We start from the raw sequence: 19,896 nt of genomic DNA, 5'->3' as shown, positions 1-19,896 counted from the left end.
AAAGCCTGTTTAGGTGCAGCAAACCAATAGGCACTGGAATCCAAATTTAAAAGACGTTTTGTTTCAATAACTGAATTATTTTTAATCATTACAGAAAGACTCCTTATCCATAAAACCCCAGATCCCGAGTATTCTAGACAGCATGTATATATATATATATATATATATATATATATATACAGTCTCATTAGAGAACAAATATTCAAAACGATATTTTTAGCAATTAATATTGCCATGGGTTTACAGAGAAAAAAGTACATTAAATCAAATGTATACTTGAAACTGAGTTTCACTGAATAATATTAAGGAGAATCCACCCAATCTTTATTTTTCCTGGGATCTTCTTATTGACTTATAAAGACCCTCGGCTGTGGGCTACTTTAAGTATGAAACCCCATATCAGCTGTTTTCAATAACAGAAACTCATGGGATAAATGGAAATTCTCTATTCTTCACTAATTCAGGTTAAATCGAAAACGAAGGTCTTTCTATAAGACCTGAGTAATTATTCTGAATAACTCTGATTTAATTCTACAGGTATGTAACAGAATTTGTAAACCTAGGCAATGTTTCAGCTCTTCGAACTTTCAGAGTATTGAGAGCTTTGAAAACTATTTCTGTAATTCCAGGTAAGAAGTGATTGGTGTGAGGTGTTAGGCCCCTTGTACATCCAACTGTTTCTTTGTTGTCTGTCATTGTGTTTGTGTGTGAACTCCCCTATTGCAGATATGTGACAGAGTTTGTGGACCTGGGCAATGTCTCAGCATTGAGAACATTCAGAGTTCTCCGAGCATTGAAAACAATATCAGTCATTCCAGGTGAGAGCCAGGTTAAACACGCAGGCTGATGTTAGCTCCATCCAGCGTTTTTTTCCCCTCCCATTTTGAGCATAAAGCCTTGTTGCTTACCATTGCAATGCAAACTGTAAAAAGCACATGCAAGTAGGAAGAGATATGATTTCCACACAATGTTGTGCTTTCTTACATTTTGAAGCTTCTCATTTTTGTTTTTTGTAATCAGCCTTTGAGTTTAACAAATCTTGCATGGGACATCACAATATACCTCCAGCCTGCGTGATGTTTGTTATGTTTTACTTTTTTATCTCTTTCACATCCAAAATTGAATCAGAAAAATCAGATTGTACAATGATGTTCTTGTTTAAGATAATAAAAATGAAGCATGGGTATTGCATGGGGCATTAAAGAGATACTGTCATCACATAATCCATTTCTTATAATTCCATTATATTTTTAGGTCCATAGATAAAGGGGGAATAGATCCTGCTATACTGTAGGTAGACACCAGGATTTTTTATTTTTTTTGGTCAGTAAGGAAATTTTTTTTTCAGAACTTCATTTTCTTTTTGTAAGAACTTTTACAGAATATTGCACATAGTTTTTAGCATTTTTTTAATCAATGGCAGTATCCCTTTAAGGGGGTTCATATATTAACTGGGGTTTAAAAACTGGCTGCATTTTATAATATACTGTACATATTGGCCACTGCTTAGTGGCCTTTAATTCCCTTTTTTTAGATTTATTATTAGGCAAAATTGTATGTTATAAAATTACCAGCTGCAGCAAATAATATGAATACTTATGTTTGTGTATGATGAACTTCACTTTTGGCATGAAGAGCAATTATAACTTGTTTTAGAATAAAACAAGCATTCTTTTTGCATTTTTCAAACAATTTACTTGAATTGCCAGTAGTTATTCTTTAATTTTCATCACCTGCTAACCTTTCATATAATCCTACTAAACAGCTACATAAAAATCAATTTCTAATTTTGCATGGAAGCTCTATATACTTATAGGATTCATCTTATGATAAATGACAGTAACATGGAATAACCTCAACTCTGCCCTTTCTAGGCCTGAAGACAATTGTGGGCGCACTGATTCAGTCAGTGAAGAAGCTTTCGGATGTTATGATTCTCACAGTGTTTTGCCTCAGTGTGTTTGCACTAATAGGGCTACAGCTTTTCATGGGGCACCTGAGGAATAAATGTGTAAGGTGGCCGCCTGATTATGAAGCAAATATTACTTCCTACTTTAATGAAACTGCTGGCATCTATATAAATACAACTCTAAACCCATTTAATAAAAAAGAGTACATCGAAGATGAAAGTAAGTATTTGCTATGTTTATATTTGACTCCAAAAGGTTTTGTTTTGCCTGTTGTTGCAATTGCTGAGAGAAAAGCACTGCAAATTACAGTAGCTGTCTGAAAAGTCCAATTTTACTGTCCATGTTAGTACATGACCTGATGCAGTGTGAGGAGCACTAGAAGACTGATGGGTGTTACCTCTCACTGCTATCATCCCCAGATGCAATCTCCTTAACTCCAGGGTGGATGAGCTCATCCCTCCAGTCTTACCAATGTCCACACTTTTTGCCAGTTTTCCTTGAATGTGCAACAGCACACTGCTCCTTGTTGTGGGAATTATGATGTGTAACTTTTTATACCCTATGTTGTTGTTTGATGCTGGCCTGGTGCATTTCCGCATTTCTGCCTTTATATTCTCTACTAACTATTGGGAAAAAACATGGCAAATTACTTCCAAACTGCACTTTTCACATTGCATTTGTGGTTATTAATGACCACTATAGATCATATAATACAGATACAAAGTGAATTAATTCTGTTAATCTGTTCCTGGTTTTGAATATTGCTTGGTTATTGATTATGCCCTTTTCTGCCTTTCCTGGCCCTTTTGCCTAGCACTGATGCATTACTAGTCTTGTCTATACTGGCTTTTAGCTTTGTTAGCTCGCTGAATTAAGCAGGTTCTATGTCAGTACAACAGCAGAAAGTTTTGAGGCCCCAACATGGTGAAGACTGGTGCTTTCAGGGGTTTTGCTAATTGGGGAGATAAATAACTATTGTTGGCTCTCTAAGTTGGGTTCTGAACCACTGACATGACATGCTGCTCATTTCACCCTGCTGACCTCATAAACTTTCCTTTTGTGTTGCCAATTACCACATTTACACGATCATTAAAAATATCAGGGATAATTGTAAATGTAAACTTATATTAAAATACATAATACATGCTTAGACACTGTAAGTCCTAGCAGTCTCACCATTACTTAGGTGCTTTTATTGTGTATCCAAAATCTCAAATGGCACCACCTAGTGTGCTGGTCCCTAACCAGTGGCTCGTGAGCTACTTGCTGCTTACCAACCCGTTGGATGTTTCTCCCAGTTGAATTCCTGGCTTTGAGGCAAGTTTTGGTTGCATAAAATCAAGGTGTACTACCAAACTGAGCCTCCTGTAGGTTGCCAATCCACGAAAGGTCTACCAATTAGCCAATCACAGCCCTTATTTGGTATCCCCAGGGACTCTTTTCATGCTTGTGTTGCTTCCCATCTCGGTATACATTTAAATATGGCTGATTGGTAAAAAAGGTTGGGGACCCCTGACCTAGAACCATAGGGAGAGAATCCTTCCTCTTTTGCATTTGGAACATGAGAGTTAACATATGGTATCTTGTACAGATTGAATTAACACCAGAGCATTTGAAGTTTTTCTATAGGTTACAAAATCCAACAGATTTTGGAAGATGGTATTTGTTATTCTGTAATACTCCATAGAAGTGCAGGAGAAATATGCCATCATGTGAAGGTATCGGTAGGGGTATCCATAGGTGAACATTTATTTGTGAGACTGAGTACAGAGTGTTTATGTTACCTTTCCATGGTAGCTGCAGCCTTTGAGTTTTCAGGTTGTTTTTGTCACATTAAGGTCGATTACCTTTCCAGAAAGCACCAATGTGTAGTACATAATATTACTCATTGAATGTGGGGCAGTAAAGCGCTTCTTATGAGAGCTACCTACACTTTTCCAAATATATACAGTATTATTTCTAAGGTTTCAGGCAGGCTGTTTGGTAATGCTGATTCTCCTAAAATAAAGGTATGAAAGCTAAGTTAAAGTAAGTGACAATGCCTTTCATACAGATGACTCAATACAAAAGAGTCTAATATTTATTGCTATTCAGCGATCTGGTTTAAAATTGATTAACATTTCTCTTTAGAGTCTATAAAAAGGGTAGCCCTCCTTCTTCGCATATCAGTTCTCACATATACTGTATGTCCACCTTAAAGGAGACCCGTCAACCCAAATAAAATTCTAAATGCTATTTTATCACATTAGTCAAGCAAAATGAACTTTAATTACACAATATAAATTATTTGAATCTTGTTTCCTTCACTCTGGGAATTCATAATTATAGCAAGGAGGCAGGAGCCATTTTGTGGACACTGTTATTAAGGCAAGCCTTGCATCATCTCAGAATTGTGTTTGTGCACCAGAATGGGGGACCCGATGTCCATCCCCATGCCCTGGCTACACAATTAAACGGTAAAGAGAACGGGGGAATGTGTGGGGAGCAATGACATCGAAGAAGTGCTGAAATGAAAGTAATTGTCTGCCCCGCCTCTTTGGCATAGAGGAGGGGCAGACAATACTTGATTGACAGCTGAGATTTTTAAATGAGCTTACAACAGCTATGAATGCTTTAATAAAAAATAGAAATTGGATCACTGATTGGTTACTGCTTGGTAACCACAGTAACTGGTCAGTGGAAATAAAGAGAGCTGTAAAGCAGGAAGTAGTATTCAGTTCTGTTATGTTACACATCCAGTCACTATCTATTTACCCAGTTTTTATTTTTATACTTAACAATTCCTTTAAGTATGGCCATTCTAAGGGATTCATGGTGCACACACAAACAAACCAAGGGCACAACATATATGTTAGGTCACAAGAGCTAATTTATGGACAAAGTTCTGCCCTTTATTCTCACATTTCTTTAAGTTATGCTTAGAGCTGTATTATTTGGTCAGGTGATCTCTGAGGGAGCACACAGACCATGACACAATGGTGGCTCAAGTTAGAAGATATTAAATATTTATATATATATATATATATATATATATTGTAATTTTCCTACTGGCTTCCTCCTTTTGGTATCTTAGTGTTAGTTGTTTGTTGTGGCATTTACTTTATTTCCCTTTAGAATAATATAAATCCTCGAAACTATCTCAGTTCGAGCTTACAGGTGACTAATAACATGAACTAGAAACATATAAACCAGAATATGATAGAAAGTTTAGTATTGAAGTTGGCAAGAAAAAATGTGCATTTCAAGTAGAAGAAGAAGGAAGCATTACTGGGGTGTCAATGTGATAGGTCCCTTGCAGTTATCCTAACCACTTACTTTCTACACCAAAAAATGCACAATTAGGGGTACCTTTCCTGTGAGCACCATGCACCATATTATTGCTGAAAACTATAGGCCTGTTAGTTTGACATCTGTGGTAAGAAAACTTTTGGAGGGGGTAATAAAATACAAGAGACTGGAATTCATCTAGAAGCACCATACTGTGAGTTTGTGCTAGCATGGTTTTTTCATGCAATAGGTCTTGCCGGACAAATGTATTTGCCTTCTATGAGGAGGTGAGCAGAAACCTACTTAGATGTCATTAAAGCATTTGATACAGTACCACACAAAAGTTTACTGATTAAATTAATTTAGGGAATATTGGCCTGGAATATAATATTTGTACATGGACAGAGAACTAGTTGAGCCATAAAGTGGTGGTAAATTACATATTTTCTGATTGTACTAGTAATGTTAGTGGAGTACAGTAAGGGACTGTCCTTGGTTCTTTGCTTTTTTTGATCTTGCAGGTGATTAGGATATTTTTAAACTCTTTATTGATCCCTGGTAAGGCCTTACTTTGTGTATGCAGTGGTTTATGAGCCCCAGGATATTAAGGATATTAATGAGCTGGAAAGATTGCAGCATATTGCAACTAAACTATTAAAAAGATTATGCAACTAAACTAGTAAAACAAATGGGAGAATTAACCTATTTCAACATGCTATTAATGTACATTAGAGGATAGTTTTCACTTGAAGCAAAGGAACAGTTCTTCACAGTGAGATTGTGGCAAATAATGCTGGGTGATATTGTGATGGCAGTACCTTTTAGAGTAGCTTGGAAGATTTCTTGAACAAGCATATTATCCAAGGCTATTGTTGTCATAAGATCTAAAGTTAGACTTGTATATGTAGGAATGTGTATATATATAGCTATGCTATATATGTATATACTGTATACATTTGGAGGGATTGAACTTGATATGTTTTCTTTTCTCAACCCAATAAAATCCCACTTTTTAAGTGGAATATTCTAACTATCAATATCATAAATGTACAGTATAATTAGGGTAAAAAAAGATTTAATCATATTATTTAAATCCATGTGTTTTTAAAAGTGAACATTTAAATTTCTGTATATTTAACAGATTCTTTTTTTCCTGTTTTTCATTATAGATAATTTTTATTTTTTGCCTGGAACGAGAGATGCTCTTCTGTGTGGCAACAGCTCAGATTCAGGGTAAGGACAATACACTTTGGGAATATTTTTACATCTCACCTAACCTGCTCAACACCAGGAACAGAAAATAAAACATACAGTACCATAACTTATTTTAGGATTAAATTATTCACATGCTTGTATGGCTTCTTGTCCCAGATTCTGAGTGAAGATAAAAGATCCACATGAACATCAGCATTCATTTCTCAACTGCAATATAAAACCCACTTTCATCTGATATGGAAAAAGGCGCTAAGCACAGAGTACAGCACATTTATTTTTGGCATGTGAAGTAGGTGACTAGATAGAAAGGAGTAGAAAAAGTGAAGAATTTCATAGTAGAAAGGATGTGAAAACTGCAACTGTCCTACAACTTGTCATTAGGATAGGCAGCCCAGCTTGGCTTGGCTGTGTGTGAGTGGTGAAGACTAGAAAAGGGCAGGACTCATATGGCTAATGGCACTTGGGGTATTTTCTATGCTTCTATATTTCAGTTTCAGTTCATCTCCAGTGCATTAAAAGAACAAGTACTGACACTTTCAGACCTTTTCTATTTAAGTACATGGGAGGCTCAAATGTTGCTTTTCCCTACTCTCCATACTAACCAGTTGAGCACATTTTTCAGTTATTGAAGCTTAAACCCAAGAGAATACATTTGTAGTATAGCTGGGTATTGAGAACATCTTTATGTGTTTGTTTCAATGTAAAACTAAAACTCAAACAGGTTGCTAAACATTAACTGAAATATAATGTCATAGTTTTTCTGTAATAATGTAGGGTTGTTTGGTCAATTTTCCATATTTTTATATATTTTATATATATATATATATATATATATATATATATATATATATATATATATATATATATATATATATATATATTCCTTTTTTAACATTTTAATCTGTTTTTCACAGGCAATGTCCAAAAGGATATGTGTGTTTGAAGACCGGAAGGAACCCTAACTACGGTTACACAAGTTTTGACTCATTTGGCTGGGCTTTTTTATCACTGTTTCGGTTAATGACTCAGGATTTCTGGGAAAATCTTTATCAATTGGTGAGCACAATTTGTTAAATACAGTTAGTATCTGATATACTTTCATCTAGGGATAAAGTGATAATCATGTGTGGCTTGGGATTTAGTATAGGCCTTTGCTTTATTGTAAATTGAATACCAAACATTGTCACACTGGCCACAAAGAGTAACAGTGGAAAATATCCACATTTTACATTCTGGTCTGTCGATAGCATGATCTGATGTAAGTTTCTGTAAGGAGCAAGCTACTGTACATATAGCAGGGGCTGATGGTCGAGGGACCATGTGAGAAGGCCAATGTCCTAGGGCAAAGCTCTTCAACAATAGCCTCAGAGACCTCCAAGGTTTGTTTGGCACTTAGCCTACCCAATGGCACCACAGATTTATTATATATGTCATCTCTGGAATACATAACATACAGTATCAGCTCGCTTCAATGAAAGATTTGGACAGCATTGTCCTATAGTATCACTCATAATTGCATAACAAGAACATTCATACTGCATAATTTTAAACAAGTTGCTTGATTTTTGGGTAGCCCCAGCTTCTTTAAAGTTTTTATTTATCCTGCTAGCAAAATAATGCTCAAAATACACAGGTAGAGGTGTAACTGGCTTGGTGGCAAGGCATAGGGCATTTCCATCTGAAAGTGACATACCATAACTGAAACCAAGCAAAATACTCTCAAATATTTGTCCATAGCCATAACAATTACATTTAAAATAGGTATTCTCTAGTATAAATATACACATGTAAGCCAACAATGATAAAATATATCTTATACTTTGAAATTAATATAGCAATCTATTGCTGCTCCATGTTTTCTCTCTATGGTTACATACAAATAAAATCTTAAGACAGGCAAGTCTAAAATGATGATGACTGGAGATGACTGGTGCAACCAGAATAATTCACATTTTGCTGAACACGTTTATTTCCCTTTGTTTGCTTCTTGATGTCATGTTCTGTCATATTGTCGAATAAATTATGACAGTCCAGCTTGCTAGGAATTACCAATGTTTTTGAAGGGCTCACTGCATAAACCTACAGTATGTGTTCGATAGATGACCTTTAGTTGCTGCTTAAGTAAATAATGTCACATCTAAGTAGAAGGAATAGAGAATGATTTTTTCCTACCAACATCTTTTTTTATATATATATATAAACTTCTGCAAACTAATAAAAAATATCATACCATTGTTGTGCCTGCTCAGATTTCCAGTTGCATCATGCCAATGCCTTACACATGTACACTAGGGCTCTACACCCTGGGGTAGAGCAATACACAAGCTCTCAGTTAAGGATGCAAAGAAGGGGAAGAGCCACACCAAATAAATCCTAGGATGTAAAGTATGACTGTGGCAGGTAATTGGTCGTTAGTTTCTAAACCCACCATACCTACTAGTAGGGGTGACCTAAACTCAATTTGAGATACAAGAAAATTCAGTAAAAGGAATTCTGCTTGCCATCACTATGTCAGGCATCTTGTTTTATTTTATCTACAGAGATAACTGTGCACATTTTGGCTTTCCGATATCACACTTTTATCACACATACAAGGACATACGGCTGCTTAGTTTTTAAGTGTCCAAAAAACTGTTATATGTTTCCAGCTCTAATTGGAAAAAAAAACATGGTGCAAGAAAAATCCACCTCAAGTGGGATCCTTATTAAAATATTCTCTTGCATTATTATTTGCAGGTAGTTTTTCCAGTTACTGTAATATATGTTCTGGTGCACTTGGACATCACCAAGCATCCACATGTGCAATGTGCACTGCCTTGTGGACTTTTATCAGCAATTCAATAGCATGCTAAATGGGCAATATTAAACCCAGATTTCCTAGCTAATAATTCTGTTCCATTTGGTACCAATAGCCACTAATTTAGTCCCTGTAACTCACAGTCTTCACTCATTCAGCCCCTTGCACAAATGTTGCTTTATAAATATATGTGTGTGAAGTATTTAGTAGTTCAGTCCCAAACCCCCAAGCTAGATGGGTTTGTTTAAAGGTACCTGTGCATAATAGGTTGGATATCTGCACTAGAATTCAACACTAGAAAGTGTATGATCCTCTGTCAACTGAAATCAACCTTTCCTACTTGTTCCTGTAACTTTTGTACCTTCACCATCGTAGACACTATTAAAAGGGTTGGTTGTAAAAAATAACTGTACAATGCATTATAAGTTTAGGGTTCTTCGTTCAAATTTCTTATAACAAGTACTGATGTCATAAATCTGGTTCTTTCAATGAAAATTTTAAATGTTTTTTTTTTCTCATTTTAGACGCTAAGAGCTGCTGGTAAAACCTACATGATATTTTTTGTGTTGGTGATTTTCCTGGGTTCTTTCTATTTGATAAACTTGATTTTGGCTGTGGTGGCCATGGCTTATGAAGAGCAGAATCAGGCAACCTTAGAAGAAGCAGAGCAGAAAGAAGCAGAATTCCAGCTTATGATGGATCAACTGAGAAAACACCAGGAAGAAATTCAGGTATGTGTGTATCTGAAATTGTAAAAAGATGTTCACAAAAGGGGCTTTGGTTTGTCTGTATTATGTTTGTGTTTGAAAAGCATGTGGGTAAGTACATTTGTTTGCACCACTTAAACTTGATATGACCAAATTTAGTCAAAATGTTATAATCTGAATGAAAATAGTAGTATTGATCTTCTATCCTGACAGAACATTATGCTAACCGAATCAGCATGCTCACCCTAAAGAGATGCACTTGGAATTTATATGAGGCTCTGCTTAAAGAGAAAGCCCTAGGAAAAGCCATGGCTACCGAAATAATTCGTAGATGAAAACGCTATAGAGAAATGTCATAGCTCACATCAGAACTAATGGGATATGCTCTGTCCCATACTTTTTCTACTAGCATTGGAACCCGTTGTCTTCAGTAGCCAGCAGATATACATAACATAAGGGGCCTACAATAAATGGGATATATCTTCCATTACACTGATTTCTGTACCCCCCCTAGCTCTCTATACATAGTAACATAGTAACATAGTAACATAGTAAGTAAGGTTGAAAAAAGACACATGTCCATCGAGTTCAACCTTTTTTTTTTTTTTTTAATTAACTACCTATCTGCCAGTTGATCCAGAGGAAGGCAAAAAAAACCCATCTGAAGCCTCTCCAATTTGCCTTAGAGGGGGGAAAATTCCTTCCTGACTCCAAAATGGCAATCGGACTAGTCCCTGGATCAACTTGGACTATGAGCTATTTCCCATAACCCTGTATTCTCTTACTTGCTAAAAAGCCATCCAACCCCTTCTTAAAGCTATCTAATGTATCAGCCTGTACAACTGATTCAGGGAGAGAATTCCACATCTTCACAGCTCTCACTGTAAAAAACCCCTTCCGAATATTTAGGCGGAACCTCTTTTCTTCTAATCGGAATGGGTGACCTCGTGTCAGCTGGAAAGACCTACTGGTAAATAAAGCATTAGAGAGATTATTATATGATCCCCTTATATATTTATACATAGTCATCATATCACCCCTTAAGCGCCTCTTCTCCAGCGTGAACATCTCCAATTTGGCCAGTCTTTCCTCATAGCTAAGATTTTCAATACCTTTTACCAGCTTAGTTGCCCTTCTCTGTACCCTCTCTAATACAATAATGTCCTGTTTGAGTGATGGAGACCAAAACTGTACGGCATATTCTAGATGGGGCCTTACAAGTGCTCTATACAGTGGAAGAATGACCCCTCCTCCCTTGACTCTATGCCCCTTTTAATACAGCTCAAGACCTTATTTGCCCTTGATGCTGCTGACTGGCATTGCTTGCTACAGCCAAGTTTATCATCTACAAGGACTCCAAGGTCCTTTTCCATAATGGATTTGCCTAGTGCAGTCCCATTAAGGGTATAAGTGGCTTGGATATTTTTACATCCCAGGTGCATGACTTTACATTTATCAACATTGAATCTCATTTGCCACTTAGCTGCCCAGATTGCCAGTTTGTCAAGATCATGTTGCAAGGATGCCACATCCTGGATGGAATTAATTGGGCTGGATAATTTTGTGTCATCTGCAAACACTGATACATTACTTACAACACCCTCCCCTAAGTCATTAATGAACAAGTTAAATAAAAGTGGACCCAATACTGAGCCCTGGGGGACCCACTAAGAACCTTACTCCAAGTAGAGAATGTCCCATTAACAACCACCCTCTGTACCCGATCCTGTAGCCAGTTTCCTATCCACGTGCAAACGACTTCATTAAGCCCAACAGACCTTAGTTTAGAAAGCAGTCGTTTGTGGGGCACAGTATCAAACGCTTTGTCAAAATCCAAATAGATCACATCTACTGCCCCCCCACTATCCAGAATCTTACTTACCACATTATAAAATGCAATCAAATTCGTCTGACATGACCTATCCTTCATAAAGCCATGCTGATTGTTGCTCATAATGCCATTCATTAGGAAAAAATTTTGAATGTGATCCCTTAACAAGCCTTCAAATAATTTGCCCACCACAGATGTCAAGCTTACTGGCCTATAATTGCCAGGCTGAGATCGTAATCCCTTTTTAAATATTGGAATAACATCAGCTTAATAGGCACTCCAAGCTTAATTATAGATGTAGGAGAATATTCCAGTAAGAATTAGCCTTTTCAACTCTGCATCAGTCATCTACCTATTATCTAGCATACTGTCCTTGTTTATGCTGTAATAACACTGTAATTACAGTCCAGATGGGCAAATATAGTGCTGGTTAGGTTTTTAGAACTAGAAGAAAAGATTTCTATGGTATTAGACCAAGAATTGAAAACCAAGTGTAAACTAAGCGGTAGGATTCTCATACTCTTGCATAAACTGGGATGCTTTTGTTTTGTTCAACTTAACTTTAAGAACCATCTCTTTGGTTGCTGGATTACAGCTGCGATCATGCTTTATTCTATAATAATATGGTGGAGAATTCTGGAAGATGTAATTTGAGAGATTTAACAACAAAAATGAAAAAAGACATTAGTAGTTGGCTAGACAAACCACTAAACACATACATCTTATTCAAAAAAAGATCATGTCTCGCATGTCTAGAGCCATGAACACACAATTTACAGGTCAATACATATATTTGTCTAGTTATGTTTGGAAATGTAACTATTTTACTAAAAATATGCTTATAGAAAATTAAATCAAACAACTTATTTGCTTCTTTAAGGCAAAGGGTCATGTAATCTGAAATTGTATATTATTTTCTCATTTGACTACAGGCAGCGGCATTTGCAGCAGAAGCAATGGACGGATCCAGAGAATTTAGTGGTGGAACAGGCTATGGTGGGCTTTCAGAGAGCTCTTCTGCAGCATCAAAACTAAGCTCAAAAAGTGCTAAGGAGAGAAGAAATAGAAGGAAAAAGAGAAAACAAAAAGAGCAGGGTGAGGGTGATGAGAAGGGAGATGATGAAAAATTCCACAAGTCAGCTTCAGAAACAAGCATAAAGAGAAAAGGCTTTCGTTTTTTGGAAGGAAACCTACTGTCCTATGAGAAGAAGTACTCTTCCCCACATCAGGTATTGTAACTCATCTTGAAAGTAACAGATCTAGATGAAAGTGTGAAAGTGCTTTTTATAAACCTTTTTACCATGGATTGTATATGGTATATACCTGTTAACTAGAACACAAAAAGCACAGTATCCACAAGCAGTTTTTAAAGAAGGTTTTTGGAGAAAAAAACAAATGAAATGTAGTAGGCTATATAAATGTGCATTGTTCAAGTCTTTAGTGGTAATATTTATCAACTATCAATTATAATCCACTGTGTATAGTCAACTGGTGTAGATTTAGGAGGAAGTTAAGCCAGTGGGAATTTTAAAAATGTATAATTTTCATTTAGAAAAAATGTCTCCAAAAGGAAGGGGCTCATCTCTAAGGTCCACCATAGATTTTATATATGGCCCTTTAGGACTTTACTATTCCCCCCCACCCTTTTATAAGCAGAAATATATAGATCAAGGGTGATCAAGAGGTACACTGTATCCATCCTCTTTCCTAACATATGGGCAAACTTTAATGCTTATCTAATGTTTTCTTGTTGTTGAAAATGTACCCTTTCAAGAATATATCACATTAATTTTTTTATACCTTGAAATCTACTTTCCAATTATACACATCAAAAGTATTATATTATAAGAAATTTAGAAATTATTATTTTAAAATAAATTATTTAAAATTACTAACACGATTCATATCTATATCCATGTGCAACACAGGCATTGCCATAAATGAAATATAATGAAAAATCCCTTAAATGCGTTTTTATTGTATTGCTAATATTCGGTTTATCTTTGTTTCTTTCTTTCTGCAGTCCCGCCTCAGTTTTCGTGGCTCCCTCTTTTTCCCAAGGCGTGATAGTAGAGCGAGCCTGTGTAGCTTCAGAGGCCGTGGGAAGGATGTAGGATCAGAAAACGACTTTGCCGATGATGAACACAGCACGTTTGAGGACAATGAAAGCCGAAGAGGTTCATTGTTTGTTCCTCACAGACATGGAGAGAGAAGGAATAGCAACATAAGTCAAATTAGCAAGGCATCAAGGACCCTACCGGTGCTACCAGTGAATGGGAAGATGCACAGCACAGTGGATTGCAATGGAGTGGTCTCTCTGCTTGGTGGCCCATCAGGTCCAACATCGCCTGCTGGACTACTTCTGCCAGAGGTGATAATAGATAAACCAGCTTCTGATGACAATGTAAGGAAGTTTCATATAGTTAAGGCATGGTAGCCTTTTTATGGTGTTTCCATCAGGAACACTAGATCTTTGGTTGGGCAAGCTGTGAATGCAAAAGCTTATTGCGATGCCTTTAAAATACTAACAGCATACTCTTACACAGTCCCTGAATTATTTACAACTAATTCCATGTATAACTAACAGTGGGGGAAATAAAGACAAAACTATTAAACCAAGCAAGTCAGAAATATATAATACTGTTAAAATATTACAGCACATTAATTAGCATTTAAAAAGTGCTTAAAGTTACATTATGGTTTGAAATCTAAAAGGCGGCTATATACTGTAGATCTCTTCAAGAATAGTTTCATAGATACTAACACATAATAGCAGGGAAGTTAAAGAGAGAGACCTGGGGAGGCTGGTGAGTAAAGGAGAACTGTTAGTGAGAGATGTAGGAGAAGCTATTTAATGATAATTTGATTTTGCTACAATATTCACACACAAAAAAGGTTAGTATTTATTAAAAAATAATACTAAAGGAACAATTAAGGAATAATTAATTAAAAAAATCTATACTAAAGGAACAATTATAATCAGATAAGAAACTAGTTAAGGCTTGGGTTTCAAAGAGTTTTGCTTAATGGTAAAAACACAAAAACATCACTATTACACAAAAACATGCCTATTAGGACATTATAGTGCCTGCCATTGCATGCATGTTTTTTAAATTTTATGCATCATTTTTTCATTTCTCTTTTTGCTATATATATCCTGTCAATTATCTTCCTGTCCTTTCCATTTTTTTGTGTTATTTCATGACAATATTATCTTAATGCCATTTTTATGTATTTCTCTTTTCTAAAAATGACACCCTCTTGTCACTCCCATTTTATTGGCAGCCACCCTGTCTTCTCTTCTACCACATTTCACGTCATCATATGTAACTCTTTTAGAACTCTTAATTAGAGGAGAGTTCAACCAATCAGCAAGCTGACAGCAGCAGTATAGCCAACAGAAAACAATAGGAAACACTCCTCCTTAATACATTGTCTTAAACTTCAGTGTCCCTTTTTCTTATTTTTTGTAGTGACCTTGAGGTAAGTATCAAAAATATATCTCAAATACATACTGACTATACAGAATTACATCAAATCCGATTCTTCAGCAGGGCAGCAGAAAGGGTTGTAATAAAAGTTGCGAATTAAATGAAAATTCACAAAAATAAGAATGAAAAATTGTTCCATAGACCGTTTATTACTTTGCAAATTGTACATGTTGAAACATAACATAATTTTTTCTCCTGAAACTTCTTCAATAATTTTTTCTACATTTACCTTTCCCAGAATAGTCCATTATGAGTAGGCATCCTTTTCCAGTCTGATGATTTGTACTAGACTTTTTTCAATTGGTTGCTCATTACATCTCAGTACATGTCATGTTAATATGGCACAGTTAAATAAATTATAAATAAATACACAGAGAGACTGTTTGGAATCAGAAATAAACACTTTTGGTTGAATCATATACAAACGGACAATGGCAGCTGGACCATATGTTAGACCAATTTCCACATTGGAGTTGAAGGTGATCAAACTCAAACTCTTTATAGCTCAGCCAATTTGACTGCCATTGCAAATAACTTTACTTGCATCATCATCCATTATCCCCACCCTGTTCTGAGCAGACAGATATCCAGACAGCTTGCAGGGAAAAATTGTGTAAAAGGGCTACAAGAAATAAGAGGGATATTATAATGAAAGGCAATGAGGTAAAATCTCTAAAACAACACGTGATGTCCTTAGACTATAGGGATAATTTATTATCATTTAAGTTTAGTGCAAGTACAAAAAAATGGGCATGCTCTATCCTGCCATGTACTTCTTTAAATTCCCACAGGTCTCTGTGCTCCTGTGCAGCTATGTGTCCCCCTATGAATATAGTGCTGCCTGCATTTAGTAGCACTGTATTCATGAGAAGTGGATAGGGGAGGTGGATGCTGGCCACACACAGAGCTCTGTACTTACCACCTGCCCTCTGACATTCAATATGATGCAAGGTGCCTCTGTCCCAGACACAAGTGCTGTATGAGTACTTAGGGGACTTATTTTGCTCCCCTTAATGGTCCTAGGCTTGAGTAATAAGCCCTAAAAAAGTTCTATGGAGCATATTTATTATGCTGTATAAAATAAAATTCTCAGAAAAACTGTAAAAATCTGTTTACAAGAAATGGCAAATTTTTCAAGGTGTGTGTTATTTTATGCCATGCGAACGCCATATTTGCAGCCTTTATTTTACATTGCTTTCAGTGGAATTCACACTGAAAAAATGTTATGTGTTTTTTTTTACACAGCATAATAAATATGCCCCTAAGAGTTCTTCTTGCCAGTGCCTCCATTTCAAGAGCAGTGGTACACAGGGTATTATAATTCCACCTCTATCTAACTTTTATTAGCACCACAGCAAAAAGCTGTTGCATGTGGTATGCAGTGCCTTGAGAAAACCCCAATATAATTTTAGCAAGCAGACAATGCAGACTAGCCTTGTAAATTGCATGAGGCATGTTAGCCCCTAACATTAATAACATAACCAATATTGATTTCTTTATAACCCTATTTTTTTCCTTTCAGGGAGCCAATACTGAGAATGAACTGAGGAAAAGACGGCTCAGTTCGTATCGTGTTTCTATGGATTTTCTGGAAGATCCGATTCTCAGACAAAGGGCTCTGAGCATTGCCAGCAATCTAACAAATACAATGGAAGGTAAATAAATAATTTTAGTATGAACTTCTAAAAGAAATTGAATCTCTGCTCTTCTTACATCTGTAGAGTAGGAAATTAAACATATACTGTACATGACAAATTTTTGGGGGGGGGTGACATGCATTTTTAAAGTAAAATCATAAGATAAAACTTTGTTCCAGTTCCTCAATGGCCAGACCAATTGATGCAAGAGTACTCACCAGTGGATCCTGGCAGCTCTGTTTAGTTGACTCTAATCGAATTCTAAAGGCCTACACCACAACCATGGTATTGTTCTGTTGTTCTATGGTACACCACTAGACCTATTATCAATGCAGCTTTCTTGAGAGAATTTGGTCAAACTTTCATGCTTGGCATTGCCCTTCTTGTCATAATCCTTTTTCAAGAAAACCAGAGGGTGGTATAGTCTAGTGTTGCTAGCAAGGTAGCATGGTACGGTAATGACCACAACAAATGGACACAACCCTTTGAATTAGTTTTTTGGTGATACAGACGGATACCATGACACAATCACATATACTGTATATTATTAGGGATGCACCGAATCCACTATTTTGGATTCGGCCGAACCCCCGAATCCTTTGTGAAAGATTCGGCCGAATACCGAACCAAATCCGAATCCTAATTTGCATATGCTAATTAGGGGTGGGAAGGGGAAAACATGTTTTACTTCCTTGTTTTGTGACAAAAAGTCACATAATTTCCCTCCCTGCCCCTAATTTGCATATGCAAATTAGGATTCGGATTCGGTTTGGCCGGGCAGAAGGATTCGGCCGAATCCGAATGCAGCTGAAAAAGGCCGAATCCTGGCCGAATCCCGAACCGAATCCTGGATTCGGTGCATCCCTATATATTATTGAATTTTGTTGGTTTTGTCCTGTTTGGGTTCTTTATTTTTATGGTGAATACAAGTGCATCTATAAAATTACATTTCACTTCTTTACTTATATTTTCTGCTGTAGGTTTGATTTCCATTTAGAACAATGATGTGTCTTTTCATCTTTTTGATGAGTTGGGTGTTATCATGTAGTCACTAATAGTTCTTGTTTGTCTTATACAGTTTAATAATTGTTCTTGAACAATATTTTCTGACAGCCAATGCTAGTCTTCTGAACTCTTTTTGTGCAAAGCATTAAAGGAGAACTAAACCCTAAAAATGAATATGGCTAAAAATGCCATATTTTATATATTGAACTTATTGCACTAGCCTAACGTTCATCTTCTCAATAGCAGCAATGATCCAGGACTTCAAACTTGACACAGGGGGTCACCAATTTGGAAAGTGTCTGCAACACTCACATGTTCAGTGGGCTCTGAGCAGCTGTTGAGAAGCTAAGCTTAGGGGTCGACAAATTATCCAGCAGAAAATGAGGTTTGTCTGCAATATAAGCTGATGCTACAGGGCTAATTATTCAATTCTGATGCTAGTTGAACTGGTTTCTGTGCTGCCATGTAGTAATTATCTGTATTAATTACTTATCAGCCTTATATTGTGACATTTCAATTCTATTTGTACTGTGTATTGTGAGTCAGTCCCTAAGCTCAGTAAGTGACAACAGCATCGAATATGTGCAGTGAATCAGCAGAAAAGAAGATGGGGAGACATTATCATTTTTATACACAGTAATTATAACTAAAATGTTGTGAGGATCATATACTAACATATACCTAAGCTTGACTGAAAGTTTACTTTGATCCATCTGCCATTCCATTTAATACACCTAAGATTACAGTTAAATCACATTACTCATTGATCCTGTGAATTATCAGAAATAATGTACCCACTACTTAAAAAAATATGTGGATACCTCAGTTGTTGCAACACTTCAGCTTTTAATGCCTTTTTAACGTCTTAATTTTTTAATGCAATTTTGTTTCTTCCATTAGAACTTGAAGAATCCAGAGAAAAATGTCCGCCATGCTGGAATAAATTCTCCAATACATATCTTATCTGGGATTGCTGTGACTGTTGGCTGAAATTAAAGCATGTTGTCAACTTGTTTGTGATGGACCCGTTTGTGGATCTTGCCATAACAATCTGCATTGTTTTGAACACATTATTTATGGCAATGGAGCATTACCCAATAACTGAAGAATTTAGCAATGTGCTCTATGTGGGAAATTTGGTAAGTTGAAGTATTCCCATTTTTTTTACACTTACTAAGGCTCATTGACCAACCTCATAGGTGCAAGTTCTGGAGCCCTTGGCAGTGCAAAATTGTATACTGTGCCCACCAGTGGATGGAAGGCATATGTAAGGATGTGGATCAATTGTGTAGAATGAAGACACACTTGAAGTATTGTAATGTATAGTATACACTGGGGTGACTCGAATGTATCAGCGCAGCAACATTAGTGATCCACATCTAGTTATTGACAATCCTTTCACTCAATAATGTGTTTCTTGAGCATTGTGTGCCTAAAACATTATACAGTCATTATCCCCATGGTACTCAGCAATGTATGCCTGGCGATAAAGTATACTTTATCGCCACAGTGGAACTCATCAGTAAAGTCCAAAACATGATCCAGTTATTGGCCACAGTGTAACTCACTGATGTATGATGTGTTTCACTAAACAGTGGATGTCTGGAGCATTATGCAGTTATTGCTTGATTGCTTAATCAGTGATGTGGATCTAAATCAGTGATGTGGATCTAGTCTGTGGTCATTCTAGCACTCAGCAGTGCCTGTAGAATTATACAGTTATTGGTCAATCTGTCATTCAGCAGGCTCAGTTAAGAGGACTGGTAAAGCAGTGTTACTTTATGATTTGCTGTATGTTAAAAAATTATTCAGTTACTGGGCACAGTATTGTTGTACAATGTGTTATTTGGAACATTATACAATTATGGTCACCATGAAATACAAGAGCATACATGTATGTCTGTATGTAATCATAATGTAATAATCTTCTCTTTTTTAAAGTAATATCTGCCCTGCCATTAAACTGGGGGGGGGAGCTGGAGTAGTGGCTGGGCCATATAGGGTGGAATTTGTGGAGGGAATACCTATTTACTCTT

The 19,896-nt window shown here is 36.4% G+C and overlaps 1 protein-coding gene across 4 annotated transcripts in view; it reads left to right on the top strand.

The window, feature by feature from the left end:
• The window catches only part of LOC108701352 (sodium channel protein type 2 subunit alpha), an 81,882-nt gene that overhangs the window by 17,492 nt on the left and 44,494 nt on the right, over nt 1-19,896 (top strand). The window contains exons 6-14 of one of the 4 annotated variants that reach the window (XM_041577477.1): nt 727-818; nt 1,875-2,129; nt 6,347-6,410; nt 7,307-7,448; nt 9,714-9,920; nt 12,660-12,956; nt 13,751-14,098; nt 16,741-16,873; nt 18,761-18,999. In XM_041577477.1, the coding sequence (XP_041433411.1) occupies nt 727-818; nt 1,875-2,129; nt 6,347-6,410; nt 7,307-7,448; nt 9,714-9,920; nt 12,660-12,956; nt 13,751-14,098; nt 16,741-16,873; nt 18,761-18,999 (1,777 nt within the window). Of the gene's footprint in view, nt 1-537; nt 630-726; nt 819-1,874; nt 2,130-6,346; nt 6,411-7,306; nt 7,449-9,713; nt 9,921-12,659; nt 12,957-13,750; nt 14,132-16,740; nt 16,874-18,760; nt 19,000-19,896 lie in introns of all 4 variants that reach the window. The other 3 variants (XM_041577475.1, XM_041577476.1, XM_041577474.1) reach the window with 3 other exon arrangements.

The sequence above is a fragment of the Xenopus laevis genome, chromosome 9_10L, assembly GCF_017654675.1.
Source record: "Xenopus laevis strain J_2021 chromosome 9_10L, Xenopus_laevis_v10.1, whole genome shotgun sequence".
In the NCBI taxonomy this organism is placed as follows: domain Eukaryota; kingdom Metazoa; phylum Chordata; class Amphibia; order Anura; family Pipidae; genus Xenopus; species Xenopus laevis.
This window is presented reverse-complemented; position numbering and strand designations above follow the sequence as displayed.